Source organism: Crocodylus porosus, unplaced genomic scaffold, assembly GCF_001723895.1.
Source record: "Crocodylus porosus isolate Cpor-Errol unplaced genomic scaffold, CroPor_comp1, whole genome shotgun sequence".
Taxonomy (NCBI): Eukaryota; Metazoa; Chordata; order Crocodylia; family Crocodylidae; genus Crocodylus; species Crocodylus porosus.
In genome coordinates, this window is record NW_017728886.1 from 196,023,021 (window position 1) to 196,050,946 (window position 27,926).

General features: G+C 40.5%; 1 protein-coding gene across 8 annotated transcripts in view; it reads left to right on the forward strand.

Annotated features, from left to right (window-relative positions):
* DTNA (dystrobrevin alpha) overlaps positions 1-27,926 on the forward strand; it is a 275,178-nt gene that overhangs the window by 146,052 nt on the left and 101,200 nt on the right. For all 8 annotated transcript variants that reach the window (XM_019547677.1, XM_019547666.1, XM_019547688.1 and 5 more), the window contains exon 4: positions 25,751-25,964. In XM_019547677.1, the coding sequence (XP_019403222.1) occupies positions 25,751-25,964 (214 nt within the window). The remainder of the gene's footprint in view (positions 1-25,750; positions 25,965-27,926) is intronic.

Genomic DNA, 27,926 nt, shown 5'->3' on the forward strand with positions numbered 1-27,926 from the left:
GGGGGCAGCCTTCCAAAGTAATATAAAGATTACATCGAGACATGGCAGGAAAGCAGTTGAGGATATCCTGAGATGCCAGAGTGGGTCAGGATTCGTTTGGCTTCTCTCAGGGCCTGGTCTAGCTACAGTCTGTATGTATATTATTTTCACAAGAGTGTGTTTTCTAAATGTAAAAGAACAGGCCATTCTTTATTTTTCAGTCACCTGTGTCTTTATGCATGTTTTTTTACCAAGACTCACATGTTTGCCTCCTTTTAGTTACAGAGATTTAAGCAGAAATCTCACCATTAACATCACTGTTGTTGTCCTGAAATGGCTAAACTGGCATACATGTTTTCCATTATCGAATAGCTTGCCTACTCTCTTCCTGTTAAAATTTTGTTTTCCTAAGTGCTATACTGTGATTGGTAAGGAAAGATCTGGCTCAAGTTAATTCATTTCTTCAGTATACTTTTAAACTCTGAATAATGGCCATCCGCAATGAAGGTTTTATCTAGACACTGTAGTATCATACCAAGTGTTGTCCTTGAAGTGGTTAATAATACAGACATCTTGCTAATGGCAGCAATGCTCTTTTTTCACTGACATTGCCATTGTGTATTATACCATAGTACGTTCAGGAGAAAAAAGTAAAACAGGCAAAAATAGTTCTGCTATATCTGAACTTAATTTAAGAGTAGATAAGAAAAGACTTGAAGACAACTCTACTCTTAGTTTGTAGCTCCCCTTGCTACTCAAACTATCTGTGTTCTTTTTTAAGCTCATCTGCCCTGCCCACAACCAGCTCCTCTCTCTCAGACCAGACAAGGCTTGCTGTAGAAAAAAAATAGTTTGAGAAAGAGTATATTTAAGAAAGCCTTTTAAAAGACCCAGTTTAGTAAATTGCAGGGATCTGCTCTCAGCTGCAGGTTCAGAGTGTCTGAGGTTGGAAGCAGAAAAGTGGTTTAAATGCCAGAGAAGTCCATGCTCTAAAAATAGAGGTTTTATTCATGCCAAAGCTTCCCCATAAAAGTACTCATTAGCATATAGTAACATGTGATAGTATCAGGATATCATTTAACAGGCTGGTACACTGTATAATGAACAATGGCATGTTTGTTTCAGCTTTGGTTGGTGCGTGTGCATGCATGCACACACATACACATTCCCACACACATATGTTCATCTCTGCTTGTTCCTTTCCGAATTCTTTTCTCTGCCAATGCAAAAGAACGCTTTGCTGAAAACAGCAGAGGAGACAGAAGTTTTCACTGGTGAAGTGGATACTACCTAATGTGTGGTACCGGGTGGAAGAAAACCCTGTTGTACCAAGTCGTCTCTTCCTACAGATAGTTCTTTCTTTTACTGCTGCCCAGAAGTTATAAGAGTTGAGAATGAGGAGGGGAATGGAATTGCTAATTTACTTTTTCAAGGCATAATACTATGGTTCTAATGAACTAGCAGAACTAGGGGAAGTAAACAGGGCGCTAGCCCAGGGCACTGACTATGAAGGGGTGCCAGAATCACCCCAGAAGTCTTTGCTATTGCAGGGGCAGCTCTGTGTTGTCTGGCCATAGAAGCTGGGCAGCACAACCCTGCACCCAGCAGTGTATCTGGGGGGGCAAGTGGGGTGAGTGGAATGGTGCCTCTCCCCTTGGGAACCTTTGCCAAAGTAGGCACAGCCCTGTACCCAACATGTATGTATTTGGGATGGTGGGGAGTGAATGGGGCACCAGGGCAGCTCCCAGAGAGCTTGTACCATGGGGATGCTGCTGTTGCACCAGTGCTGCAACAACATCTGCCTTCAGTATTCAGAGAGCCTAGCCAGGTAAGAGTTCCCTTCCCCTAACCCCAACTCTCCTGATCCACAATAGTTGGCCTGCCCCACTGTTACCTGGGGTGGTCATTGAACTCACTACACCTCTGCAAATGAATAAAATTAGGTTACAGTCAATCTGCACAAAGGAAAATAACATCAGTGATATTTAGTAAACATCCCCAAAATCACAAGTGCATAAGTTCATGGTAAGGCTATGCGATTTGGGGAAATTATTGCCATATAGAAACCTTTCTTTTTAAAGAGCTCTCCAACCACTTAAGCCAATGGCCAGCTTAAGGTCAGGTGAAGGGAAAGAGTCAATACCAGTCATTGCCATTCTTTGTTAATCATGCTGAGAGGGAATCTACTCTAGTCTCATTCTTCAAGTGGGAGCGAGAAATTCCACAGATAAACTTGGAAAAGATAAGTAGAGAAACTTGAAAAATGTGCAATGTTGAGTTAATTCAGGAAATCTCTTGCATGTTTAAACCTCTTCCAAGCCACGGGTTTTATATCAACATTACTAATCAATCAATCAGTATTAATGAATAACAAAACCCTTGCTGTAAAAGGCTTGCTGTAGTCAAGTTAACAAGGTATTTCTTTACTTGCCAGATTTGGGCATTAGTGACTTATGAGCTGATCCAAGATGAGGAACACAGGTTTACTCATGCAGGGAGCTTGTAGTGCTCTGGGATCCACTATGTTAGTGTTGAACAACACTAAGATTGTTTTCCTGCTGCTTTCTTTCTGCTGTAAATAATGTCATTGATTAAAAGAGACACCACGTTTGTAGGTATCCCAAATACTTATGGGCCAAGATAGCTAACATACCTTAGAAAAAAGCATAAATTGATAGCTACATTTGCATACCATTTTGCATAGTTCCTGTAGAGGTAGTAGGTAGGCTGGGGAGCTCATGGATAGAGGGTGCAACTACACAAGATGCTGACTGTGTAGTAACCTAATAACACTGCACATTAGCAAGCCAGTCAAAAACTGTGCTGATACACTACTGTGAAGTGTTATTAGGCTACTGCACATTAAGAGTCACAAAAAAACTGTGTACTGGCTCTCCTGTGCAGTAACGTGAGTTACTGCGCATTTAGTTAATACTTCATTAAGTAAGTACTGAGTTAAATGTGCAATAACTACCACACATTAATGAACATGTGGATGTGCCTAAGCTAGGGAGACCCAGGAAAAGCTGAGCTTCTGGGGCTACAGGCCCTGGGCTAAGGTGTCTCTCACTAAGCAACAGACTCATTGCTAGAGCTCACAAAGTGGCTAATAACCTGCCTGTCATGGTGGAGCTTCCAATAGAAGTTTTATGCAGTTTAACATTGCAATACTAACTATTATACTGACTCTAGTGGTACCAGAATCCACAGAGATTATCCTCTTGAAAGGTTTCACGGTCTTAGGAATAGAAGATGAAAAAACTGAAACTGCACAGCAGTTCTGGTTTGGCCCGTTACAGACCCAGATGGATCAAGATGAAGGTGCTAAGTATTATTTATATAGATTTGAAAAGCAATCTGATTCTATTCTATTCAGTCTGAATGATGTAAGGTGTGCTCTTCAGCATCTGGAATCATTGCAGAAGCAGTTTATTTTTGTGTCCACCGAGAGGTATACTATATAAAACCTGCGAATAGCTTCTGAAGGAGCAGCTGGAACTTGATCTCGCTGCAAATATCCAACAGAAACTTTTTGAATTTAATGAACTGGAAAATGTTAACATAGCTGCATTGCATTCCAATATGTATGTCCTCTGGGAGTTATGCAAATTAATACAGAAGGTAGATATGTCTTCTTCAAAATCAAAGATCGGAAACCATAGAACACTAAGAAATGTCATGTATCATGTCCTGAAGACCTTAAGACTTGGCTTTGATAGGATTTTATGGCAAATAAATAACAAATGGCAGGAAAGGGGGCCCTAAACTAAGAAGTCTGTACTGCTGGTTGTATAGGCTAGGGACAGAAGTTACACATAAACCTATTGGAAGTGATCAGAAGCTGGTTTAAACTTATAACAGAACAGAAGTTCAGTGCACATAAACCAGTTTCAAAGTGGCCAAAACCAGTTTGAGATTAACGTGGCTGAATGTAGTATCAGACTTAACTGATAGAGATCAAACCGGTTTATGGAACTTCTGTCCCAGACCACTTCCTGGTTTAAGTTAAATCACAGTTCCCCAGCATCCCAGCATGCTCTGCATGCTCTGCATGGGCTGGGCTATCTGTTTCAGCCAAACAGGGTTGCCTCCTGCCCCCTGCCAGCTTGAGCACTGTCACTGCTCCAGCAGTCTGAGAAGGGATTGGGGGTGCAAAATCCTGTTCTACAGTACAGCTGGGTCTGCCTGGCAAGGGGGCAGAAGCACTTGCCAGGCATCCCTAGTCCTCCCACCCTCTTTGCAGCTCCAGTGGCAGGAGCAGGAGCATGGCCAGCTATTGGTAGCCTGAGGGGAAGCGGGGAGTTAATCACCCCATTGCAGGGGGGCATGGGCACTGATAGGCTCTGCTTGTGTACCCGGGGCTGTGGCAGCCAGATGCCAGTAGCCTGAGGGGAAGGGAGGTGGGGTTAATACCCCCATTGCAGACTGCATCTGGCTCCATCCCATGCTGAAGATCCCCTCAGGCAGCACCCACACCACAGTGCCTGCGCTGAGTCCCTCAGAGGAGCAGCAAGCAGGCAAGGCCGAGGCCATGGGGAGGAGGTGTGGGAGGGGAGGTGTGACCTGGCTGCAGGTGCAGAAGGGAAGTGAGGGGGAGCTGGGGCTAATCACAGAGCCCGACTCACTGCTGCCTCCCATTGCAGCAGTGCGGCCTGAATTGGGGTGGCCCCAGGGGGCAGCACCCGCTGTCTCCAGCCCTGCACAGGGGTCACAGTTTGCAGGCAGACTGCAACTGGAGTGTGGCTCCCTGCCCTCTCCCTCTCCCAGGGGTGGTGGTAGAGCGTACCATCTCAATGAGCAGAGGAGAGGCTCCTGTCACCCACCGCCTGCTCACGGCAGCACCAGGTACCCGGGGCCAGTTGCTATCCATGGGCCAGTTGCTACCTATGCCCTTGGGCCACTGGGCCAGGCTGGACCAGGCTTTCCCCCTGCTGCTGCCAACGACCCTTGTCCATGACAGCCTGCCCTGAGCCACTGTGAAAAGGCAGCAGGTGACAGGTACCTCACCCCTAGTTGCCACGATGGTTCACTCTGCCACCACTGAGATGGGGAGTGGAGCAGGAGCAACACTCCAGCTGCAGTCCACCTGCAAACCACAACCCCACGTGGGGTTGGAGGTGGGAGGCAGTGGGCACTGATACCCACCCCTCAGGCCACCCTAGCCTGGGTCACACTGCTGCAGTGAGAGGTAGCAATGAGGCTCCATGATTAGCCCCAACTGCCCCACAACCCCTGTCCTACATCATTTCCCTGTTCCCCTCAAGCTACCAGCATCTGGCCATGCTCCCACTCCTGTGGCTGAGGCAGCAAGCAAATGAGCAGGCATGGGTGGGCTGGGGACCTCTAGCAAGGACTGCTTCCCTCCTCCCCCTCCAGGCACACCCCAGCTGGGGTCTCTGAAGACCAGGGTGGGGGTTTAAACCCCACTTCAATTATACTCAGGCCTGCCAGGACCTGGCCACATCCCTCCCCATCTCAGTTTTTGTCCAGCCAAGTACTCGCTCTAGCACCCCCCCAGTTTCTGGCTTGAGCCACTGCAGGCATATGGCTGCTTTTTCAGAATCGAAAGTGAATGTCTATTCACTTGCTTGCCAGTTCAATCTATGCAGGTTAGACTAACCTGCAAAGATTGAATCAATTCAGGCTTGGGTTTTTTGAACATCTGTACCTAGCCATAGCATTCAGACCTAAGGGCTGAAAGCAAGTGTATGTGACCTGACTTTGTGATGGGAAGTAGTATACTGAAGTACAGGTCCACATCATTCAGACTTTATTTTCATTGATTTGAACTGCATCTGCAAGCAAAGAGAAACCAAGTGCAGAAACTGAGCCATATGTGTTACATCAGTGGTCTGCAACCTTTTTAGGTCAGAGATCACTTTTGAAATTTAAAAGAAACCGAAAATCTACCCCTGCTCCCCACCCAGCCAGTAAGTCTGTGGGGAGCAGGGCCTCAGCCCCCTCAGCCGAGGATTGATTTCAAGACGCTCCAGGATCCACAAGTTGATCAAGATAGACTGGTTGTTGACCACTGTGTTACATGATCAAAGTGGCTGATCCCATGCATGAGGTGGACTGCTGAATTCCATCAGGTGCTTCTGGATGGGATTCAAAGGTAGCCAATTTGTAACACACACTGTAGTTCATGCCTCTGAATGAGGTAGTAGTTCATGCCTCTATAAGATTTGTCCTGGCTTCTATAATTGTCAAGTAGAGATGGCAAAAGGGTAGGCAAGTATTGTGAGGTTGCTATGTCCTGGCCTCAAGCAGCATTTGAAAACTCTCATAGAACGTTGCTGCTATGGAAGAACTTGGAATCAACAGCAAGCAGATTACTCCATTGCTTCAAAATTAGTTTGGGAAAGACAAATATACATTTTCAATAATGAAGTCACAAATTCATCCAGGCGCCTCAGTGCTATCTCTAATATAAGTCAGAAGTAATCTTTCTATGTAAGTTGTCTTGTATTCAGTCATTTATCCATAACTTTCCAACCCTTAGAGTAGTAAGACAGCCCTAAAATGGGGAGAGAAAGTGACTAATCACCAATGCCCAAATGTATGCTAGTAATTTGTGAAGTGCCAAAATACCTGGTTCAGTCCACCCCATCATAACTTTTGTGTGTTGGAATGCAGATATTTTTGTACAGGCTTCATTTTAATATTTGATTTTGTTTGAATTTTAAAATTGATTTGTTTATACAGAAGAACATGCTGAGATAAAATATCCTGTTCACACACACATTCCCTCTGGACAGTGGTGACAGCAGTAGCAGAAAATAACAACATATCGTAATCAAAACTATTATACAATTAAACGTTACTGAGTTATACAGAACTGTACACCTGGAAAACTACAGCTGGCCTTGATGGACTTTGCTGAACATGTTGTGAGATTATTCTATTATTCTGTGACACTGGCTGCAGAAAAAGCAATTACCGCTGATTTCCCTAGATTGGAATAAACCATTGGCTGTTGCAAGCTTTGAATTTAAAGCCTTGCTGCTAATTGTAATATGGGGCACAATTAGATCATACAAATAGGGAGTTCATTTCCCTGATGGCTTTAAATTCAGCACCATGGGGTTTCAGTTTTTTTGTTTTTCCCTTCAATATTCTTTTGAATGAAATGTTTTGTTTTGTCTCCTGTGAAGGATAATACTACTGTTTACAAATGAGTGGAGCTGCTTCTACTGACCGTGATGATGACCTGCTAATTTCCATTCTTGGCCCCTGATCTCAATCATTCTCTTCCTCTTATTTCCATTGAGTTTAAATAAATACAACTCAGAGGCATGTAAATAAGCCAGCTTAATTTCCATGCATGCCTTTGGGCCTTTTTCTGACCTTGCCTGGCATTTTAAGTTTGGTTTAAGTTCAGACAATTTCCCTTCCTTGTAAATGAGAATAATTTCACATCTGGGAATGAATTCTAATAATTTATAATCCTACTTGTTTTACACATTTTTGTTTAAGTCCCTTTCCTTATATCCTGTGTTGCTCATTTTGATATTAAACCAAACTCTTCTCAAGCTAATAATATTAAAGTTATGCCTAAAATTGACACTATGGTGCCGGACTGTAGATAGGTCTGTACAGATTATTGATTTGGGGGGCTGGCCTCTAAACTAGAATTTAAAAAAAATATTTGGGTATATTTGGATCAAAACAAACTAAGAGTTCAAGGGTTTCTTTGTTTTCTGAAATGAAAAACTGAAAACTTATTTCACATCACATGAAAGATGCTGTTTGACACAAGCTGAAACATTTTGTTTCTGGACTTTGTAATCAAAATGACATAGAAGACCATATTCAGAAAACTGCCAGTATGAGTGTCAGTGTTGTCTACTCGTCTTTCTCCGGTAGTTCAATAGTTAAGGGCAGTTGCTCATGATGTGGTAGAACTGGGTTCATTTTCTTTCTCAGCCTGATGAGATTTTATTCAACACCACCCAACTTCTAGAAGAGTAACCTAATTAGTTGAGTGTACTCTGCTCAGTATGTTTAAGCACAGAAAATGCTTTACAATGTACTTGGGTCAAGTTTTTAAACTTTGTTGTGTAGCCATGGAAGCTAGAAATGTTGGGTTTTTTATTTTTTTTAAATGAAAGTTGAGATTCCTATGTATTTGCATAACACCAGGAGAGGGGGCGTTAAGAAAAACACAAAATGTATCAAGATTCTTAATATGGTAGTGTGAATTGGCAATTCTGCAATTCTGTATTGTTTGACTAATGTAAAGGAACACATGTTAATAACTCCAGGAGCTTTGGGGGTGTTTTCCCCAACTATTTTACTCTAATGCTTTACCAGATGCCCAGTACCTTCTGGTTTCCCAGGCATTTGAGGAGAAAAGGTGGTGTGTGTCTGAATGTATACATACAATTTTTCTAATCATGAGTTCAAAAAGGTTTATTATCAGCATGTTCCCTGCAGGGAACTACTCATTGAATATTTAAATCCATAACTGTTCGCTGGCAGTACAATATCCTGAAACTATTCCAAATTCTCTTTTTTTAAAAACCTATTTATAAAGGTTTGCATCTATGATTATTCTTGATAGATCATAACAGCTGTTAGAATGCTAGTGAATAATATATGTGTTTCTTAATTCTCATAGAATGGGTTCTACTATAAAGTTGATATTCCACTGTTGTCACCTGTTGGAATGAGAGAGAATAGTGGTCTCAGATGTTGATTGGTATCTTTTAAAGGCTATCACTGTAACCCTAGCCACCACAGGATATATTACATGTTGCTTATTGGATCTTTGGCTTCCTTTTTATACTCCAAAATTGTGCCACAATGGCTGTGTCTACATAAGACAGAGAGTGCACAGTAGCCCATCACTACTATGCAGTAGCATCATGTAGCAGGAAGTGTGGCGCGACACTGCTATGCAGCAATCATGGGCTACTGCACAGTCAGCATCACAAAAAAGCTGTTTGGTGGCACAACTCCAATTACTGCACAGTCATTTGGTACTTGTTTAGTACTTGTTTATACAAGTACTAAATGACTGCACAAGAGTGACTATGCAGTCAGTGTCTCGTAGACACAGATGTAGATGTACAAAATGTTCGTTTGTTCAGATATTGATTTTCAGAGGTTGGGCATCCAGCTGAATTTAATGGTGGTGTGTGAGTGAGTGAGCAGTGGCTATGAAAATTATGTACTACATACTGTCTTAATGAGTTTCAGGAAACTGTTTTTTAATCTTTTCTCCATTTATAATTAAAAGTGACAGAGTGGCACTGCTGGAGTCCAAAGTGATCATTTAGTTTCTTCCCTCTGCTAAAAAGATGCCTCAGCCCTTGTTTAATACTGTTACTTCTTGTAGTCAAATTATTATTCTTCAGTTTTTGTTCTCACCTGTTTCTAATCCTCTCTGCTTGAACTGACAAGAAGGATTTTACTTCTAGTGGCCTTTGTGATGGAGGAATAAAAATACTCAGGTTTTTTTATAAACTGTGGTCCCTGAACAGTTTTTATGCACTAACAATCATAAATCATTACTGACCTGCCATGCTTTAAACTTGGATACCCTAAAAAGAAAAGTTATGGGTACAACCTCAGAGTCAGGACTGCCAGGCCTCCAAATCCTGGTACGAAGAGAAGGGCAGGAGATGGATCAGTCTGGACTGGCCTTGTCTAAATATTCTTCCCTTAAGTATCTGCTGCCTGCCACTGAAAGACAAGGTACTAGGCGAGATGAACCTGTGGTTGGATTCGGTGTGGCATCTCTTATATTCCACGTATCCATTCCTATTCATTATAATTCATGTCCTTGAAGGCTATTTCAAACAAAGAAAAAAAGAAATACCATCTTTTACAGTAAAAAATACTAAAGATAACACAAAAGCCACGCACTCATATCTTCAGGTATATAAACAAACTGGTGCCTATTTACTGACAAGGTCACCCAACTTTTGAGAGTTTCTTCCACTGTGACTACTTCATCAAGCCAGAATCTTCTTTATAAAAGCCCTATTCCTTTACCATTTCTCACTTCCCCTTTCTTTTAATTATCTGACATCCATTTATTCAACATCCCTAACCTCACTGCAACTCTTTCTGCACCTTGGCTCACTGTCTTCCTATCAATCTCTTAATTGTATACACTCCTACCTCAGCTCTACTTCTCGTTTATACTTGACTCCTTGCACTCTCCCCCATTTCCATTCTGTTCTGTAGAGGTTCTTATATCATGCTGATCACTCCAGCACCTGAGCACCTTCCAATAGTGCAGTAAGCAGTGTGACTAACATCTGTCAAATGTTCTCACATTCTTTCCCTAGGAAAATAATAGTGAAGTGTTCTGTTTTTATGGGGATTTGGAGGCGGGAGGGTTTATTTGTTTAATATAAATATATGCCTTTCTATTAGAGGAGGTAATTAGTCAAATACATGTGGCTTGTACTGAAGAAGGCAATTAAGTTTATGATGGTCCTTAATTTCTAAAGGAAGTTCATTCTACAGTTGTAGCCCAGCCCCAAGACAGTTGTTTCTTTCAAACAGACGAGGTTTACCCTTGCAAAGTTCTACTGAGTGAGAGGAGCACAGCCGTCATCAACAGTTTTCATCCTAAATTTGAAGCAGTCTTTAGATGTCCTGGGCCCAAGCCAGGGAATGCCCAAACCCAAGGAGTGATACTGTCAACATTATTTGAAGTTATTTTGTTTAGAGAACAAAGGCCAGGTTTGATGTGCTGGCAATGAACTGTGCTCCTTAGGGGTTACACTGGGGCAATCTGTACTATTTGGAGTTTTTTAAATGCTGAAGGCTTCATGCCCAGGTATATCAACATTGCCTACTGGGTATTATTATGGCAGAGCTTTGGCTCACCATCTGCCTCTATGCTGTCAGACACCTCTAGATAATATCTAGGCACTATCTGGACCTCTTCCATTCTAAATAAATTGTCTTCGACATCTTTCTGGCCAACTTCTCATCCCTGACTTGCAGGCTGCAACCCAAAAAGATAATCTTCTCTCCCTTCGTTCTCCATCCCTTTCTGCCTTATTTCCTTCTATTTTTATATAAAATAGATAAGGAAGAAACCGGGAAGCTGACTGGAAGTATGAACCTTGTAAGAAATTGCTTGTTTTTTCTTGATGCTCAAACCAGTGCTTTCTCCACTGGATAGTGTCCAAGGTGGAGATCTTGGTTGATGCTTTACAGAAGGTACTCTCCTTAATGAGGAGGACCTTCTTCCCATTCCTTTGTTTCCATAAGTAAAGTGTTCCTTTCTAAGCCAGCATTGTTTTCTTTTGGTTCTCAAAGAATTATATTGAAAAGCCTAATATATAGTTAATGCTTTGTTTTAAATTACGATACAATAATATCTAGGAAATTGAAAGATAAAGCTGTAAGTTAATCATGAACTCAGAGTCTTGTGCCTAGAGGTTGCAAATAGGATCCTTTTTATAAAATGGTTCCATTCAAAAAACATTTCACATAGCATGTACCTGAGAGAGCAGAAAATAATGGAAATAATAAAAATGCCATCCTTAATAATAATTTCCTGGGACCTGAAGTAATTATACATACCAATACTGTGATATTTTTAGTATGACTCTTGGAATGTGCAGAATGAATATTCAGTTATCCAGTGTTGCTGGTTAGATCCACCTCTTTCTTATCCTATTTTTTATTTGCAATGAAATGATTTTGTATATGCTGATCTGTATGCTAGTTTTAAGGCTAAATTCAGACTGAATTACATCTGCATCCTCCTGTAGGCTACAGTGGAATTCTAGACCTATAACTGAGAACAGATTCAATCTTCAGCATTGCTTGCAATAAAAAATCTGTGCTCTTTAAACATTTTTAAAGTGTATGTGTGGTTTTAGAGTCTTGTTCTCTCTCTTCTTTTCTATGGAAGTAACTTACGAGCAATGTAATTGAAATCATTGGAGTTACCTTGGTATTAAATAGCTGTGAATAAGAGTCGAATCAGGCAGTAGTGATTTTTTTTTTTTCATTTTTGAAAGCTTGTGTTGACTTTCTTATAAATGAAGCAGTAACTGGTATCACACCATGACTCCTCTGAAGGATTTGACCTTTCCATAGCTCCTTTTTCCACATTTCATTTTGTTTCCATCAAATAATGTAAATTTTGCCTCTATCTTGAAAATCCATTTTGTTTTGGATTTGCAGGAAATCTTAAAAGATCACATGTGTAAAATAAAGATTGACAGATAAGCAGCCATGTATATATCAAGATTTTTACTTCATCTAGGAGCATTGGCAACATCATTAAAGAGCTTCTGCCACACACAGGAAAAGCATAAATATGTTATACTTCATCTAAATCCCATTTATTTGTCACTCTATATTTTGTACTTTGTTTTCTCTTATTGTTTTTGATTGTTGAGATATTTCTGTGTAAATTGAAGCTTCTCCCCTCTCTTTATCCTATTCCTAATGTCCATTTTATTCAGTGATGCAGCAATTCAGAGTTTGACATCACAATTTACTGAGATGGAAGCAACTGTGTTTGTAGCACTGGATTTTGGTCTTACTGAATGAATCTGCTGGGAAAGAGACAGAATAGAACATAGAAAATTTCTCTTAGGAGATGCATACCTTGGAAATTGGCAATGATGGAAAGCCAAAAGAGAAAGAGTGTGTGACAGCTAAAAAGCGTTGTAGTAAAATGTTTTGTACGGTTTCCCATAATGAGACAGCATCTCCTTAAACCAGAATAGTGAAACCTGATCAGAGAAAATGGATAGTTTTGCTGTTTTCATAACATAGGTCTACTGCTGATTGTGGCAGTATGGAGCATCTTAGTTGCCTCTCCTGGCCTTTGCCAGGGACTAAGGACTGAACTACCCTCCTGCCTCTATGGCCTAACAACACCACAGTAAGCTCCAGAGGTGACTGCCACAGTTTGTCTCAGCAAAGTCCTTCTACTTTGGAGGTTGACCATGAGCTTATACCACTGTTTAACTGTAGTTACACCAGTACACATTTCCCATTTTAAAAGGCTTTTAAAAAGTGGCTCTTTTATATTAATTGAACAACACAAGGGATGCCTACATCATGCCTGTCTATGCAAAGTGTGTCTGTTCTGTGGATGGAGAATGAAATTTGGGCATCAGGCCAGTCCATCTGGCAACTTTCCCAAGCCTTATACTCTTTAAAAAAAAATTCTTAACATGTTAAAAAAATTAGGTGAAGTGTCAGTGAGCCAAAGTCAGTCCATGTTATGTGGGGCAGACAATACAAATACATAAATAAAAACTGGATTGTCCTAAGAAATGATAAGTTCCATGAATACAGAAGTGATAGTACATCATTCATCTTACAGTGAATATATGTTCACTTCATTGGTCTCCACCTTGTATAGTTGTGTATAGCCCTGCCAATCCCAACTATTAAAAATTCATGAGTCAAACCCGCCCCCACCCCACAATGTTGAAAAGTTTTGTTTTGTTTAAGTATAATACATATTGGACTTCTTAAAATTGTCCTTTTATTTGTCAACCTTTAAGAAGTCCCAGTTGAAGCTTTTCTCCATAACCAAAACTGCGGAAATTAGATTTTTGTTGTTGAAATGACAAGATTTGCATATAATCGCATTGTTCCCAAAGCCTGGAGTTTTAGAAAAACACCAAATACCCTGAGATTCCTGATGAAGTCCCAAGCATTGGTTACCAGGGTTAAGATGCTGCAGAATGACCAATGTTCTGGTTTTACATCCATTTCTCACTTACTTCGGTACAGGAATAAATGGCTGCACAAGGTGCAGAAGCAAGGATGAGTTGGCCCTATTGTATTGTGAATTTTGAAGTCCATGGAAAACACACAAAAATATCTACAGTTATGGGGGAGGAAAGTGTGGCATTAATCAGACCTGTCATTTGGTGGGGGGAGCAATGCATACATCTAGAGAAAAAAATTATCACCTTGATAACGATATTTAAATTCAACTTAAAAATATTCTGGTATTTTCTCCTCACAGGTTCTGCATTATTTGCCTGTCCCGAGAGACATCCATCACAAGTTACTCACACTGCCAACTCACTAAGCTTACTATATTTATTCAAATAAATACACTGACAGGGCTCTTTTCTGGAGGGAGTGGCTCTATTCCACAGCCTTTGATTTGTGTTAGCCAGCCTGACATAATGCCAATTGTATAGTTAAAATCTGATAGCAAATGCCTGCTAAGCTTACTAAATATGCATAGTAGTGCCATCTTGTGGTTAGAATTGTTTTTAACAGCAGGTTTATGCCTGATGATACCCTGCTTGCTTTCTGAAATGACTTCTGCCTCAGGATATTATTCAGAATCCTACAATTATGCCAGACCATAAAATAGTGCTTTTCCTCTGAAATGCCTATGTACAAAATGTGAGCTGCTGTTTTTTCAGCTTTGTCTGTCTGAATGGCTTCTAAATTTGGAGTTTGATTTCTTTTTTTAAAGTCCACTTAATGCAGTGCCTGTCACAAAAAGTGGTAGCTCTATTGAAAAGGAGCTTCCTTTCTCAGAACTCCAGTTACTTGATGCATCTCTTTCACCAGCCACCTAGCCTTCAGTCTAACGTTTATATCATTTATTGCTTTATATAATCTTGAAGGACAATGGTTTTAATTACTCAAGAATTTTACTCAAGTCTGTAATGTCACTGAATGAAACTCATGTCGTATACTTCAGATCTGTTTTAAAGAAAGCGAGAGAACCAGTGTATATCACAAGCATGTACATAACATGTTTTGTCTCTTGAATTCCAAGAGAGGATTCCCTTGCACTGCATTTTTACAAGAAGATGTTTTTAAAAGTCAATGAAAACCAAAATGTTTGATTCGTGTGAAGATGTGATCCTGCAATCCTTGAACACTCAAAGTTGCCACTTCCCATTAGAAAAAAAAAATGTTACAACTCTGAAAAAGGGGTATTTTCAAGTCTTTAGCCAAGTAGCTTGATTGGTCATCTGTTTACTCTACAGACTTTCAACCATTTTATTGCATGCTAGTTAGGTGACTATTAGAGATCAAATTCACTGACTCCATTATAATCAGTGTAAAGGGAAATACAGTGCTCCTTGCTTATTTTATACAGTTTTTGCTTGATTTGGTATTTTGCATCTGTGGTTTAGTAGTGATTGGGCTGTTTCCATTTTTTTTAAAAGTGATAATTTCCCCAGGCTTTGGTTAATAAGAAAGCAACACCAGCTTCCCAAACCTAAAACTGTCTAGCATATCACCTCTTTTCCCTCTCCTGGGAGGGTCCAGTAAGGACCTCTCCTATCCACATACATCTCTTCAGGTATCAAGTAAGTTTGAATGAGATAAATCCTCATTTTGAGGAAGCAATGGCGGGGGAAGGAGCAATCTTTATTGTAAAGTAAACACAGTGTAAGCCAGCATCCAAGAAAAGAAATTACTCTCATAATGGGGCCTATTCTTTTTGAATTCTCCATAGATATGGGAAGGTACATGGGTTGGGGGAGGAGGGGGGTTAAAACAGCATATTTCAGTATATCAATAGCTTAATGATGCTTCCTCTGAACGTAATAATAGCCACAGCCTGAAATGATAAATGTTTCCTGCAGGCTAAGTTTGTTTATGGTGCTACAGTGATCAAAACCATAAAATCTGTTATAATAACTTTTAGCCTATGCCAGGCAAAATAAGAAGGATATAAAATGTTTGGTTGAGAAGAAAGGTACCTGGATCTGGGGTGAAATAGCAAAGATTTGGATAATTTGGTTAAAATATCTCCTATTTTAGTTGCTTATCTGCATAGAGTCTTTGAAACATTTGAAAAAATACTAAGTGACTCAATTCTAAAAAGCTTTTCTAATTATTTTTCTGGTTTAATAGCAAAAGTACTCTTTCTTAATCTAGAGTGCCACAATTAGAGTAGCTAGTACACTAGTAGTCGGAAGAGGGAAAGCTGTGCTGTTGAGAAAGAAGCCAAATTTAACAGCCATGTGCCTTGGTGGCTCCTTAGCATCCTAAGAGAGCCCAGATGGAACATACTAGATCAAGACTATTTGATCTAAAACCGTTGAGGCCACCAGGAGCCTCTCCGTTAACTTCAGCGCACTTTGAATCAAGCCGTTTATCATTTCTGTTGGTCTCTATCTTACTTGCTTCCATGTCTACTGAAATGAATGTGTTAGTACTGACTCCTCCCTAATAAAATGTTAAGGATTGTATGTGTCTTAAGAGTATGATAAATATAAATTTAATTTGAATTTAATATAAACACCCTTGCACAGGGCTGTGATCGTCACTAGTTGGGACTTAAATACTTTTTCCAGTTACTCTCAGTTGTCAAATATTGTCAATATATCAACCTCTTCCCTGTTTCCATACTTCTGTATCTGACTGATACGTGTCCCTTTGGCATGAGTTGACTGCAGTATTTTAATTTCTATAAATAGTGCCTTAAGTATTTTCTTTAAAACTTGGATATCAGGATACTGGAATGGTTTAGTGTCAGTGCACTATATAGTTCCTAATATTTCTCTCAAAGACTATACTTAGTCTACAAGGATAAAAAAATGAATATAAAAATATGAAAAAATTATTTAAATTGAAGAAATTAGGAAAACAAACCCAAATAAAATGTCAGGAAAGTATAATGAAATAGGTTTTCAATATCTGACTACATATTCACAATCTAGATGTCAACCACACTCCCTTTCTTTGCAACTGCATGTAAGGAACAGCCTAAAACCTCCTTTTGTCTTACCGTGGTGTCACAGTATGTAAAGGTTGCAAACAACTGCCCTTTAGCATATAGGTTTACTTACTGGAAAACGCTGAACAAGAACTTATTGCTTACATGTTGCATCTGATTTAATTCAAAGACCAACCTGGCTACAAACACGTGTGGTTTAGGTGGAAAATGCACCTAGTTGTGTGCTGTATTATACAGCTGGTAATGAGAAAGATAGAGCCTTGTTACACAATAATTTGGGGTGGCTTCTGTAGCTCTTAACACCTGTATTGTCCACACATTAACACCTTGACCCTGGTTTTAAGTACTCATTACAGGATATGCCTCAAAGTTATTACACTCCAGAGTGGAATTATCTCTGATCCATGCTACCCAGTTTGTTTTACACTAAGGTATGGCCACTCTAGTTTACATCATTTACCCCTCCCCATGCGCATCTCCCCCACTGGCCTGGATCAGGCCCACTTCCCCCCCCCAACCCTCGCCAGCACCATAGATCCCTGTTCACTGCCCTCCTGCCTGACTCCCTCCCCACTCCCTCTGGCCCCAGTTTACTTGTGGCTGCCTGTACTATCTGTCCTGGGGGAGCAGACAGGGAAGAGTTAACCTGTCTGCCTAGCCACTGCTCTTCTCGGCAGAGTCTACCCAGGGAGCAGCAATGGTGGTGGCCAAGCAGACAGTTTAAACCTTCCCTGCCCTGGGACAGGCAGCCAGGCAGCTACAAGTAGGTGGGGTTGGAGAGGAAGGCAGGGGGGAACCCCAAAGGGCAGCAATCCTCCAGGCCCCTGATGGCTGGAAGTGTGACTGCTCCAAACCCAAACTAGCACTAACACAGATCTACATTTCTGCAGCTCACCTTGTAAAGCAGGGGCAGGCAAAATGCAGCATCTGGCCCACCAGGCACTTTCATCCAGCCTGTGGCACCCCACAATGAATTGTGCTGTGCCCAGCCCTTCCACCCATGAGGGTGGGAGTGAGGTGCCCACACATATGCAAACCCCCAAACATACCCTATTGCGCCTCGGTCCCACCCTCTTGGGCGGAAGGGCCCAGCCCAGTCAGCAGCAGCTTCTGGGCAGGGCTTCTCCTGCAGCTGCCCCATGGGAACCTGCTTGGCTTCTCCAACATCCATCTCACTCTGGGAAGCATCAGGGCCAGGGCCAGAGCAGGGGGTATTGAGTTGCAGCTGGGCAGAAGTGCAGAGCACAGCATGGAGCCTGCACCGAGGTAGGCAGTGGGAGCACAGAGCTTGGCTGGGTACAGTTGTGGGTGTGATAGAGGGTGGGAGTACAGCAGCAGCAGGCAGTGGTGCTCAGGATACTCATGCCCAGCAGAGGCACTGGTACCTGGTGGAGCATGGCTCTAGTCAGCATTGCGTACAAGGGTCAAGGAGCATAGCCTGCCTGGCCACCTCTATCATGGAGGCCATGCGCCTGCAGCTCTGGCAGTCACACCAGGGAAAGCACTGCACTGGTGCTGACTGCCTGCCCTGCCCCCTGCTGCGCAGGTCCGCAGACTCTGCCAGGAGTGGAGGGAGCCCTGCCCCCTGCAGGGTCTAGCACGGGACTTCCCCTGGTGTGAGTACAGGAGCTGCAGGCACATGGTGTGGAGCCCCTGTGATAGAGGTGGCCAGGCAGGATGCACTCCTCCCCTTCCCCCCCACCCAAAGTGCAGCACGCACCAGTGCCCTGAGCCCACCCACCTGCGGCTGCTGCTGGCAGCAAGAACTGTGCGCTGTGTGAGGGGTCCTCACATACCCCACCCTCCTTCACACCCCACAAACCTCACAGACCCACATCCTGCCCTACAACCTCCTACATATATAGACACCCCAACATACCCTATGGTTCCCACACACAGCCCCACTGCTTTACAACCCCCCTCACACCCCCCTATACCCCACCATACACACACACCCCACCATACACTCCCACACACCTCCACACCCTACCGTATACACACCCCCAACTCCAAGCACACCCCACAACCCCCAAGTGAGACTTTATTTTTGAGTTACTAGTGAATCCTTTCTGTATACAGTATACAAACACAAATCATGCAAAGTATTTTTTTTAATAAAATTAAAATATGGTAGGTGTTTGACTTCTGGTGTATGATTTGTTTGTTTTCTGGTTCTAAGATGGCAACTTCTCCCCCTTCCCCCCCAACACACACACCTCCCAAAAGGAGTATTTCCAGGGGGCAAGGGGAAGGTCTTCTAGTGGCAAAAGTTAGAGGGCAGGACTTCAGGTCCCAAGATGGCACCAGGGGGTAGAGCACTTGTCAAGGGGCAAGGCTACCAATGTGGCCCTTGACAGCTCACCAAAAGCCGTTAAATGGCCCTCCAACCAAAATAATTGCCTGCCTCTAGTGTAAAGCATAACAAGATCCATAGTCACATAGCAAACACATCTCTTCTGTGGACTGCCCTTATGGCACTGATAATAATGAATGGCTCTAGTAGCTTGATTTGTGATAAGGTCTATAGATTTTCATCTGAAAAGAAGAATCATCTAACATATTTTATAAGATTTGGCAGACTTAAGAAATGGGAATCTTTCACTTTTAATGAAACCCACATGAAATATCTGACATACATTCAAGCCCCATTGATTTCAAACAGAAACATTTAAAAGTTTAAACTTAAGCACATTTTTACTTCTTTGATAAAGTGAGATTTCAATTAAATATTTATAGATTTGTTAGCAGCTTAAATTTAAAAATTTCTTTGAAAGCTTTCCCCTTCCCCCCATATCTAAAGCAAAGGGAAAAAATTCAGTAAAATTTCTGTTTTAACAATCTGCCGTCCATATTTAGTTTTGATTTAGTTAAAACTACTGTATGCTAAGTCCATTTGAATTGATTATTAAAATCAGTTCACTTCCTATTCCTGATGAAAAGTATTCCCACACCTCTGGATAGATTTACTAATAAATAAATAAAACATCATATGGACTTTATGATTCCTTGGGGGGGAAATAAAAATTGGAAAAGATGATGACTTCAGAGTGAACAAATCAATTTAGTGTTCAAAAGAGATAAACAACCTGTTTCCAAGGGTTTTTCTAATTTATTACTGTTTTAGTTACTTGGATGGATTTTGGTTATTTTTTTTTTTACTTCTTTGGCAAAGTCTTTCCTTGATGGGTGCTACTTGAAGTAATTTTTATCCTTCCAGATTAGTATTGTATCTAAGATTAGCTATTCTTCAGCACGCTGGGGTTCCAAATAAATTATATAATGAAAAGAACACTTCATTTCTGTCTGTGTAAATAAAATTGAACTTATTTACTTTGAGGTGAACAAGAGTCACGTCAGTTCATCTATTTCCTTGTAAAGTGGCTATTAAATATCAAAAAGAAAATGGCAAGTACTAAGTATCAAAAGAATTCAAAATACAAAGATTTCCCAGTAATTAAGAGACCAAAAAAGCAGACCAAAACCTATAAACTTGTGTAATTAATTAAAAGATATGACACTGCAGTTTCCCTCTGCATTCTTTGCAGTTCTGGTAAACTGCTATACCTGTTAGAGAAATTTAACCTGATGATAAATTCATAAAATGATGGAAATATAACTTGTTTAGCTTCTTCAAATTAATTGATATTTTTAAAGCAAAGAAGCCTTCAGAGGACTACAAGAGATTGAAAGGATGAACTATACAATGACAAGGACATGTACAATTTACAGTTTACATTGAGTGAAGCATAATTCTCTTTTCAGACGGTCACCATTCTTTGGTTGTTAAATATCTTGTAACATCCCACCATTTATAAGAGTTACTGGTAAATACAACTGCTGCAAAGAATTAAGCTCTTAAATTCTATCACCTCTTACATTGTATAGTACTATCTAAATATTAAGATTCGATATAAATTATTTTTTCTCCTATAAGGGGGTTAGAATTTGATCATGTAGTTTTTTCTCTTTAAATCCTAAAGCCTAAATATTCAAGATAGGCCACTGTCTTTTTGCTTAATATATTGTTATTATTATTATTATTATTATCTGGCTAGTTTATACAATGGATGAGGTAAAGTTCTAGTCCTGTATACAAGAGCTAGGTTCTATTGCTGTTACTCTTTATTATTAGAGTATTTGCACTGGGACATGGTGGGTTTTTTTATTACTCACCAAAAACCCTGGGTCCTATGCTACTATCCTACACTTAGGCAAGTAGCCTCATTATCTTTAGTGTGCCTGTTGACGTAAATAAAGGTTGGGAAAAAAACTGTACCCCTTACACTGTTGTGACAAGGTCTGGGGTATGGATCAGGAACAAGTATTTTATTATTTGAAATGTACAAGAATCAAGGGTGATTGTTTCATTGGACTGCCTGTCTAGTTGGCAGTGATGCTGAGCAAGCTTTCAGGCATAAAACTCTGAAGAGGAGCACTCTCTCCAAGAAAGTTTGTCCCACATCTCTCCCAACAATACAGCTTGTCCAATAAACAGTATCACCAAAAAAACCCAAAAAACTTCTTCCCTCTCTGACATTTCCTGATCTGTCATGGCTATACCAACACCCCAACCTACTACCCTTGTTTGAAATGTAATTTGTAGTGTATTTACTTGTAATTCTCTGGTATTCAGCCAGTGCCTTCCTTCAAAATGTAAGGGTTACTGGAGTCAGTATGGCATGAAGATAAACAGAATTTCTGTTAGCTACTGTGGCATAGAAGTGAAAATAGTCATCATATGGCCGTCCCTTTGCTTATTCCTGCCCTGGCCAAGTGAATTTTTTGTTTTGTTGTTTTGAGTGTTGTTTACAGTCCACATTTCTTATTGCTCAGAAAGTCTGCTGATACATGGAACTCTCTGATGGTGTTTAAATACTTAATCTTGTGAAAGTTAAAATAAGAAGATAGTAGTTTTCAGAGAGGATCTTGTAGCACTGATGTTTAAGTTAGTCATTGACTAGAAAACAGCATAACAGAAAATCCAAGGATGACATAATTTGGCCACTGATGGTAGATTTGACAAATGAGGGATGATCTGGTTCATCAGTGTGTAGGCATTTCAATGTGTTGGCTGTTTTTTGTGAAAGGTCTCTGGAAAATGCATGGTCCATATGCGTTGTACAAAATAATGTACTGTCCAAATGCTAGATAAAGTTTCTTCCTGAATACCTAATGATCTTTCCAGAATATAGAAAATACATTGATGGATTTCTATTTATATATTCTTTTAGGCACATGCAGCAAATTCATGCATGAAATCAAGTGAGGTCTGCCTTTTCCGAGAAAAGTGTGGTGGCCATAAACCCAGAGGAAAACACATGTAGAAAAGCAGACTCCTTTCCCATTTGATTACTTAACTAGTGCAGATGTTAGATCTAGAACAGCTCCTATGCATCTCTGAGCTCTTGTTATACATGCTTCTAGTTTTTATGGTAGTGCTCAAAGCACCAATGAATATTAAGGTATTCTTAGGTTAGGTAGTGTACAAACAGGAAACGGGAGACCATCACTGCCTTCAGAGTAGCTGTTCTTAAACAATGTAGCATTAAAAGCCAACTTGAACATGAAATTGCAAAACAAGAAATTCTCCACAGATTGGTTTACATTAAGTGTAGTCTTAACAGAGGCTCCAGATTCTTATCCCACCATGTGGACTAGCTTTTATAACCCCTATGTCCTTCAGTGGGTTAACTGCTTTATCACTTTTGATCTCTTTCCACCTTCACGTCTCTCAGCTGTACCCTCCCCTGACCTTTTTTCCACCTCTCCATATCCTTTGTATGTAAATTACATTTTTCCTTTCTATTTTGGTGCCTCTGCTCTCTGCAAGTCTAGTGTTCTTAGCACCTAACAAAGTAGGCTGTCACCTATGTAAACTTGTGCTTCTCAGAATGAATTAATCTCTAAAGTGCTGTGTTGCCCCACCTTCTCTCTGACTTCAGTCTCACAGGGCTAACTACCTATCCCAAGAAAATTGAGGTGGACCAGGAATCTATTTGGTCACTAGGGTCAGTAGTAATTCCTTGGTGCAAGACCAGGCCATTTTTACCCAGTTATGCCAAGTTCTGATAGTTGTTCCTAAATTATTGAAGGTTGTAGTAGATTCTTGAAGAGATCAAATGGCCCTTCTTAACACTGAAGCACAGGATTGAATGGCTTAGATTAGGACTGGGAGAACTAGGTTCTTTTCTCAACTCTTTGGACAAGTCATCTAGTTAATGTTTTCAGAAGTGCACCATATTCTAGAGTCTGCAATATTTGAGTAGACACCTGTGAAAATGTTCATTTTAGCATCCCTGGACTACAATTTCTTTGTGTTAAATAGGGGAAATAATACTTTTCAATCCCAGTAAAGCACCTGGAGGCCCACAGATAAACATCAAAACATAACTATGGAATAGGATATTTATTGAGACAGCTTCAAGCTGAATCAAAATATTTCTGAAAACATACACAAATAAATACTTTTAGTACAAATGCATGACATTTTCCAAGGAGAGGGTGTTTTTGCCAATAAAATAGGTCATTGTATCCTTTGACATAACATTTTTTCTTAGCTTTGTGGTATGTTCTGTGACATACTGAGGAACACAAGAGGTATGAGAGACTTTCAGATTCAACGTTAGCATTATCCCGTCTTTTAAATGTGTTAAGGTGCTGCTAATTAGTCACTGGTCTACTAGCCTTTGAACATCTCCCTTCCTAGTAATTGAATACAAATACTGGTATATTACTACATAATGAATAATACAGTGGGAAAAGGAAAAAAATCCATGAAAAATATTCCCCCAGCACCTAAAATAGGAGGCCCAGCTTACACAAAAAATAACATTCTAAACCTCACTTTAGCCTCTTTCCCTCTTCTCAGGTATTATCCCTTATTCCTTATACATCTAGTATTTTGGCACTAGCATGCACTAATCAAAGCTAAATTGCTTGGGTGGAAAGAATTCCTGAAACCCAACTAGTTGAATTGCTGGAGAAGAACTTGCTTGGTCCAGCCATTTAGTCTGAACTACCCTGAGAGCTAGACCATCATTCCATTCCATAGACTAGTTGTGAAGAACTAGACCATGAAACTATGCTGAAGCTACACACTTGGGTTTGCTGTCTTTTGACTACACTTACCTTCCAATTAAGGTGATGCAACCTGAATTAAGCCCATTATCCCCATCATTCACCAACCTGTTACTTGCCCTTCCATCAGTGAGCAAAAAGTACTTCTTGATTCATCTCTCCTTGACCCTGAACCAACCTAACTTCTGCTACATTGTATGGTCCCCAATCCGTCTCTGACTACTGGGTGAATTATTTAGATTCACTTTATTTGTGGAGATGTGCTGTCTGTTTAAAGACACTTTCATTTGAGCTTATGTAGCTTCCTTTTATCCCTGTTTGTCTTATTGTTGTGAGTTTCTGGAAGTCAAGAGGGTTTGCTAGCACTAGGAAATCTACAGAAAATGAATTTGAGCTCCACTCCAACACTTCTAATGGAGTGACACCCCTCCTCCAGTTGGAGAACAGGTAACAGGAGCAGAAAAAATAATGAACATCTGACTGTGTCCTCTATCTAGGTGGGTGCAGGAGGACACTTCAGCTAGGCTGGTGAAGGTGTCTAAGGTCGCCTATAGGGGTTTCCTTTTAAAACAGAGACCTAAGATTTCAGATTGCTCCAAGCATGGAACTGCATCATGCAGCCTTTTCCAGAAAAGTGTATGCATCCAATACATAAAATGGGTTCTGCTGCTGTTAACCCACAGAGAGGGAAATATAATGTAATAAAATGTAAAATAAGCTAGTATATTCAGTTTCACTTATCCACCCAGTACCATTATGCATTTCATACAAGCCAGAAAGTTTCAATAGAAACATTGTTCCAGAGACTAGCTGTGAACTTGCTGTGGTCATTTTCTATGCTGCCACTTGAGATGCTGTCAACATACTGGTGTCTGATATGTGATTAATTGTGATTGGAAGAACTGAAACAATATTTCTATATCTATAACAATAGACTTCATTTTCTATGTGCAGATATGACATGTTTTAAGATGTGTACAACAAAATTCTCAGGTTGCAATATAAGAGCCATGTAACAATGTTACCACTATAATAAAAACAATCTGTATTATGACCATGTAGTTTTACTGAATGTGATTTATGAAATAGAAGCATTTCAGTAGGTATAAATGTTATTCAGGTTTAGGAAAAACACCCAGATAATTCAGCTAAATCTAGATTTTTGAGCTGGAGTAATTTTCTTCCATTTGGAATAATCTACCAGTTTTAGACTGGAAATTTTGATTTGTAGTTTTCTGGTAATGTTGCCACAGTAAAATTAAGATGCATAGGGGCTTTCATTTTTCCTTTTAAGCTACTTCCTTTTAAGCTAAAATTCAGTTTGGGCAGGAACTTAAAAAGGAAGAAAAGATTTTACAAAACATTTCACAAGTGTATTTAAAAGAATGAAATCTGTGTTAATCATTAGTACAGATCTATTTTTTTTCAAAATTGTAACTTAGTGTGCCAGACTCAATAATAATACATTCTGCTTTTATGAAACGCTCTCATTCTGACACAAACTGCTCAGTAGGATTTTCCAAAGTGTGTAAGTTTGAAAGTCATTGCTAGTTGCATGTAGCTTTCTTAGGAACTTTTGAAAATTAGACCTACTACATAAATAAGAGAATTTCCAAGCTGTTAGTCATATAGATGTGTTTCAGGATGAAAATTAGGAACATGCTTAAGTCACATCCATTTAAAGAAACTTAAGCATCTGATGAAGTATTTTCACGAATACATAATACTTTCATGAATTATAGCCATATTCACAACTACTGTTGATCTCTTGTGACTGGATCTCTTTCATTAATATCAGTTTGCTTATTATTTGTTATCAGCATATTTAGGCTTTTTCCTTGCCCTACCCCCACTGTTCTCCTGAGTAATTTAAACCCTAATGACAGGGAAAATACAGTAGATTTATTAATATATAAAAATACCATCTGACCTGAATGGACTTTGTCAACCTACCATAGCACAATTGATTTAGTTTTTCAATGACTGATGGGGAATATTATTTATATTTGATGGCTGTTCTCCAATTGTGCATAGTGCATCTGGTGGACATTTGGAACGTTATAGAAGCCTTGCGAGAAAATTCATTGAATAACCTGGACCCAAGCTTAGAACTGAATGTGGCTCGTCTGGAAGCTGTGCTTTCAACTATTTTCTACCAGCTCAACAAACGGATGCCAACCACTCACCAGATCAATGTGGAGCAATCCATCAGCTTACTGCTCAACTTCCTGCTAGCAGCCTTTGATCCGTAAGTTTCCCTTTATCATCTATATAAGCTTCTCTATGTATTCTGATCAGTTTTTGCCTCTTTCTCATGCAGCTCTGAAAAACAGATGAGCTAACTTAAATTCCTGCTCAAAATAATGAATGATTAACTGGTGCCAGTAAGTCGAGGGAAACTAGAATAAAGGATCTTGGTTCTGTTCTCAATTATAATCAGTTCCATCCAGAATAACTCTGATGTCATCAACAAGGTTATTCCTAACTTACTCCAGGAGCTTATATCGGAATGGGACTATTCCTAAAATATTGTAACTTCCCTTCTTAACTTGCATTGTTATATATTGGCATGTCAGAGACCTGAACCCTTTGCTATGTTTCTATGGTAGTGACATGGGTTAGTAATTCCTTATTTTGAGAGAACTCATTTTGCTTCAAGTTCTTGTAGCTATGAGCATTTTTTCCTGGCTTGTGCCTGTTTCCTGACTCTAATACAACCTGTTATAAGACCATGGCAGATATAGGATAAGGATCTAGAAGTGCCAATAAAATTCCTGTTCATTACTTCCTAGACCATTTATTGCCCTAAGTGTAAGAAGGGTGAGCTCAAGATGGAGATTGATTCCTATTTTAACATTATAGATGCAAGTGTACTGTGTCCGCTATGTACATATATTATGTTTATTGGATCCACAAACATCAGCATGTTAGTGCTGTTCTTAAAAGCATCGGAATAGCTTGAAATCTCAAAACAGGATAATTGAGAACAGCCTTTTAGTTTGACAGAAGCAAATTACCTATTACCTTTTTACTGTTTGCATTCTGAAAATGCAGAAGCTGAAAATATTGTTTGTTTGAGAAGCATTAAAATGTCTCCCTCCCCCTCACCCCTCATCCCATACTCACACAAGATGGACTTGGTGCTCAGTATTGTGCCCCTTTGCAGAGCCCGAGCTTAGTCACCATGGCAACAGCTGGGGGAAAAGGCAGTGGTTCCACATGACAAAGCTGCAGAGGCATTGTGTGCCTGCATCCAGCCTCCCTTCCTGCCCCCTCAAAGGGAAAAATAGTCAGTGGGTTGTGAAACTGTAGCCTTCAGGATTATTTTTTTCCTTTGGAAGGTAGTAAAACAGGGCATTTTAATTTATGCAAAACCCTGAATTTGTGACTGTGATAGGAAATGGAGGAAAATGAAGATGCCCAAACATGTGCACTGGTGTGTGCTGCAAGTAAACTGCAGTCCCGTTGAAAGCACAGAGAAAGCCCAAGGGCTGTGGGAGCGAGAGCTATGACTGTGTGTTTGTTTTAGTGCTTTAGCTGGGTAAAGACACCAGCCATACATCTCAGGATTGTACAGGAAAATGGAGGCAAAGTATTTACTCCTCTGTTTTTAAATGATGAGACTAAATATACTTAAAAGGCAGAGCTTCTACCTTCCCTACAAATGGCACTGATCCAAATGAAGCTCTCCTAGGGAGTGAATTAGAGGGTTTCAAGAAAAAAATCCTTACTCGGGCTTCAGATTAGCCTTTCCACTTCTAACTCCTGTGCTGAAACTGAACTGCCTGATGTAGGACCTAACAGTATCTTATTTCCCAAAGGCACTGGACGTGGAGATGCCCTATGGATCCATAGGAAAGCAAATCCATCAGTCTCCCCCCTCCAAGTCAACACTTGGAGGAGGGGCTCTCAAGCAGGCAGGCAGGGGAAGCTCATCCCTGCACATACTTGCTCTATTCCCCTTCCAAAGGAGAACTCCGCTGTGCTGAGAGCATTCTGGGGGTTGATACAAAAATGAGAATGAATTTCTCTTAACAAGCAGTGCAGCAAGTTCAGTGGTGAAAAATGTCCCGGGGTGGGGAACCAAACCCCAGAGTCACGGTGGGCCCGGGCGGCAATTAGACACGGTAACAGGCCGGGTTCTATTGGCTATGGAGAACTGAGGCACGGGAAGCGTAGCGGTTTCTTAAACAAGTTGTGAATTTATTTG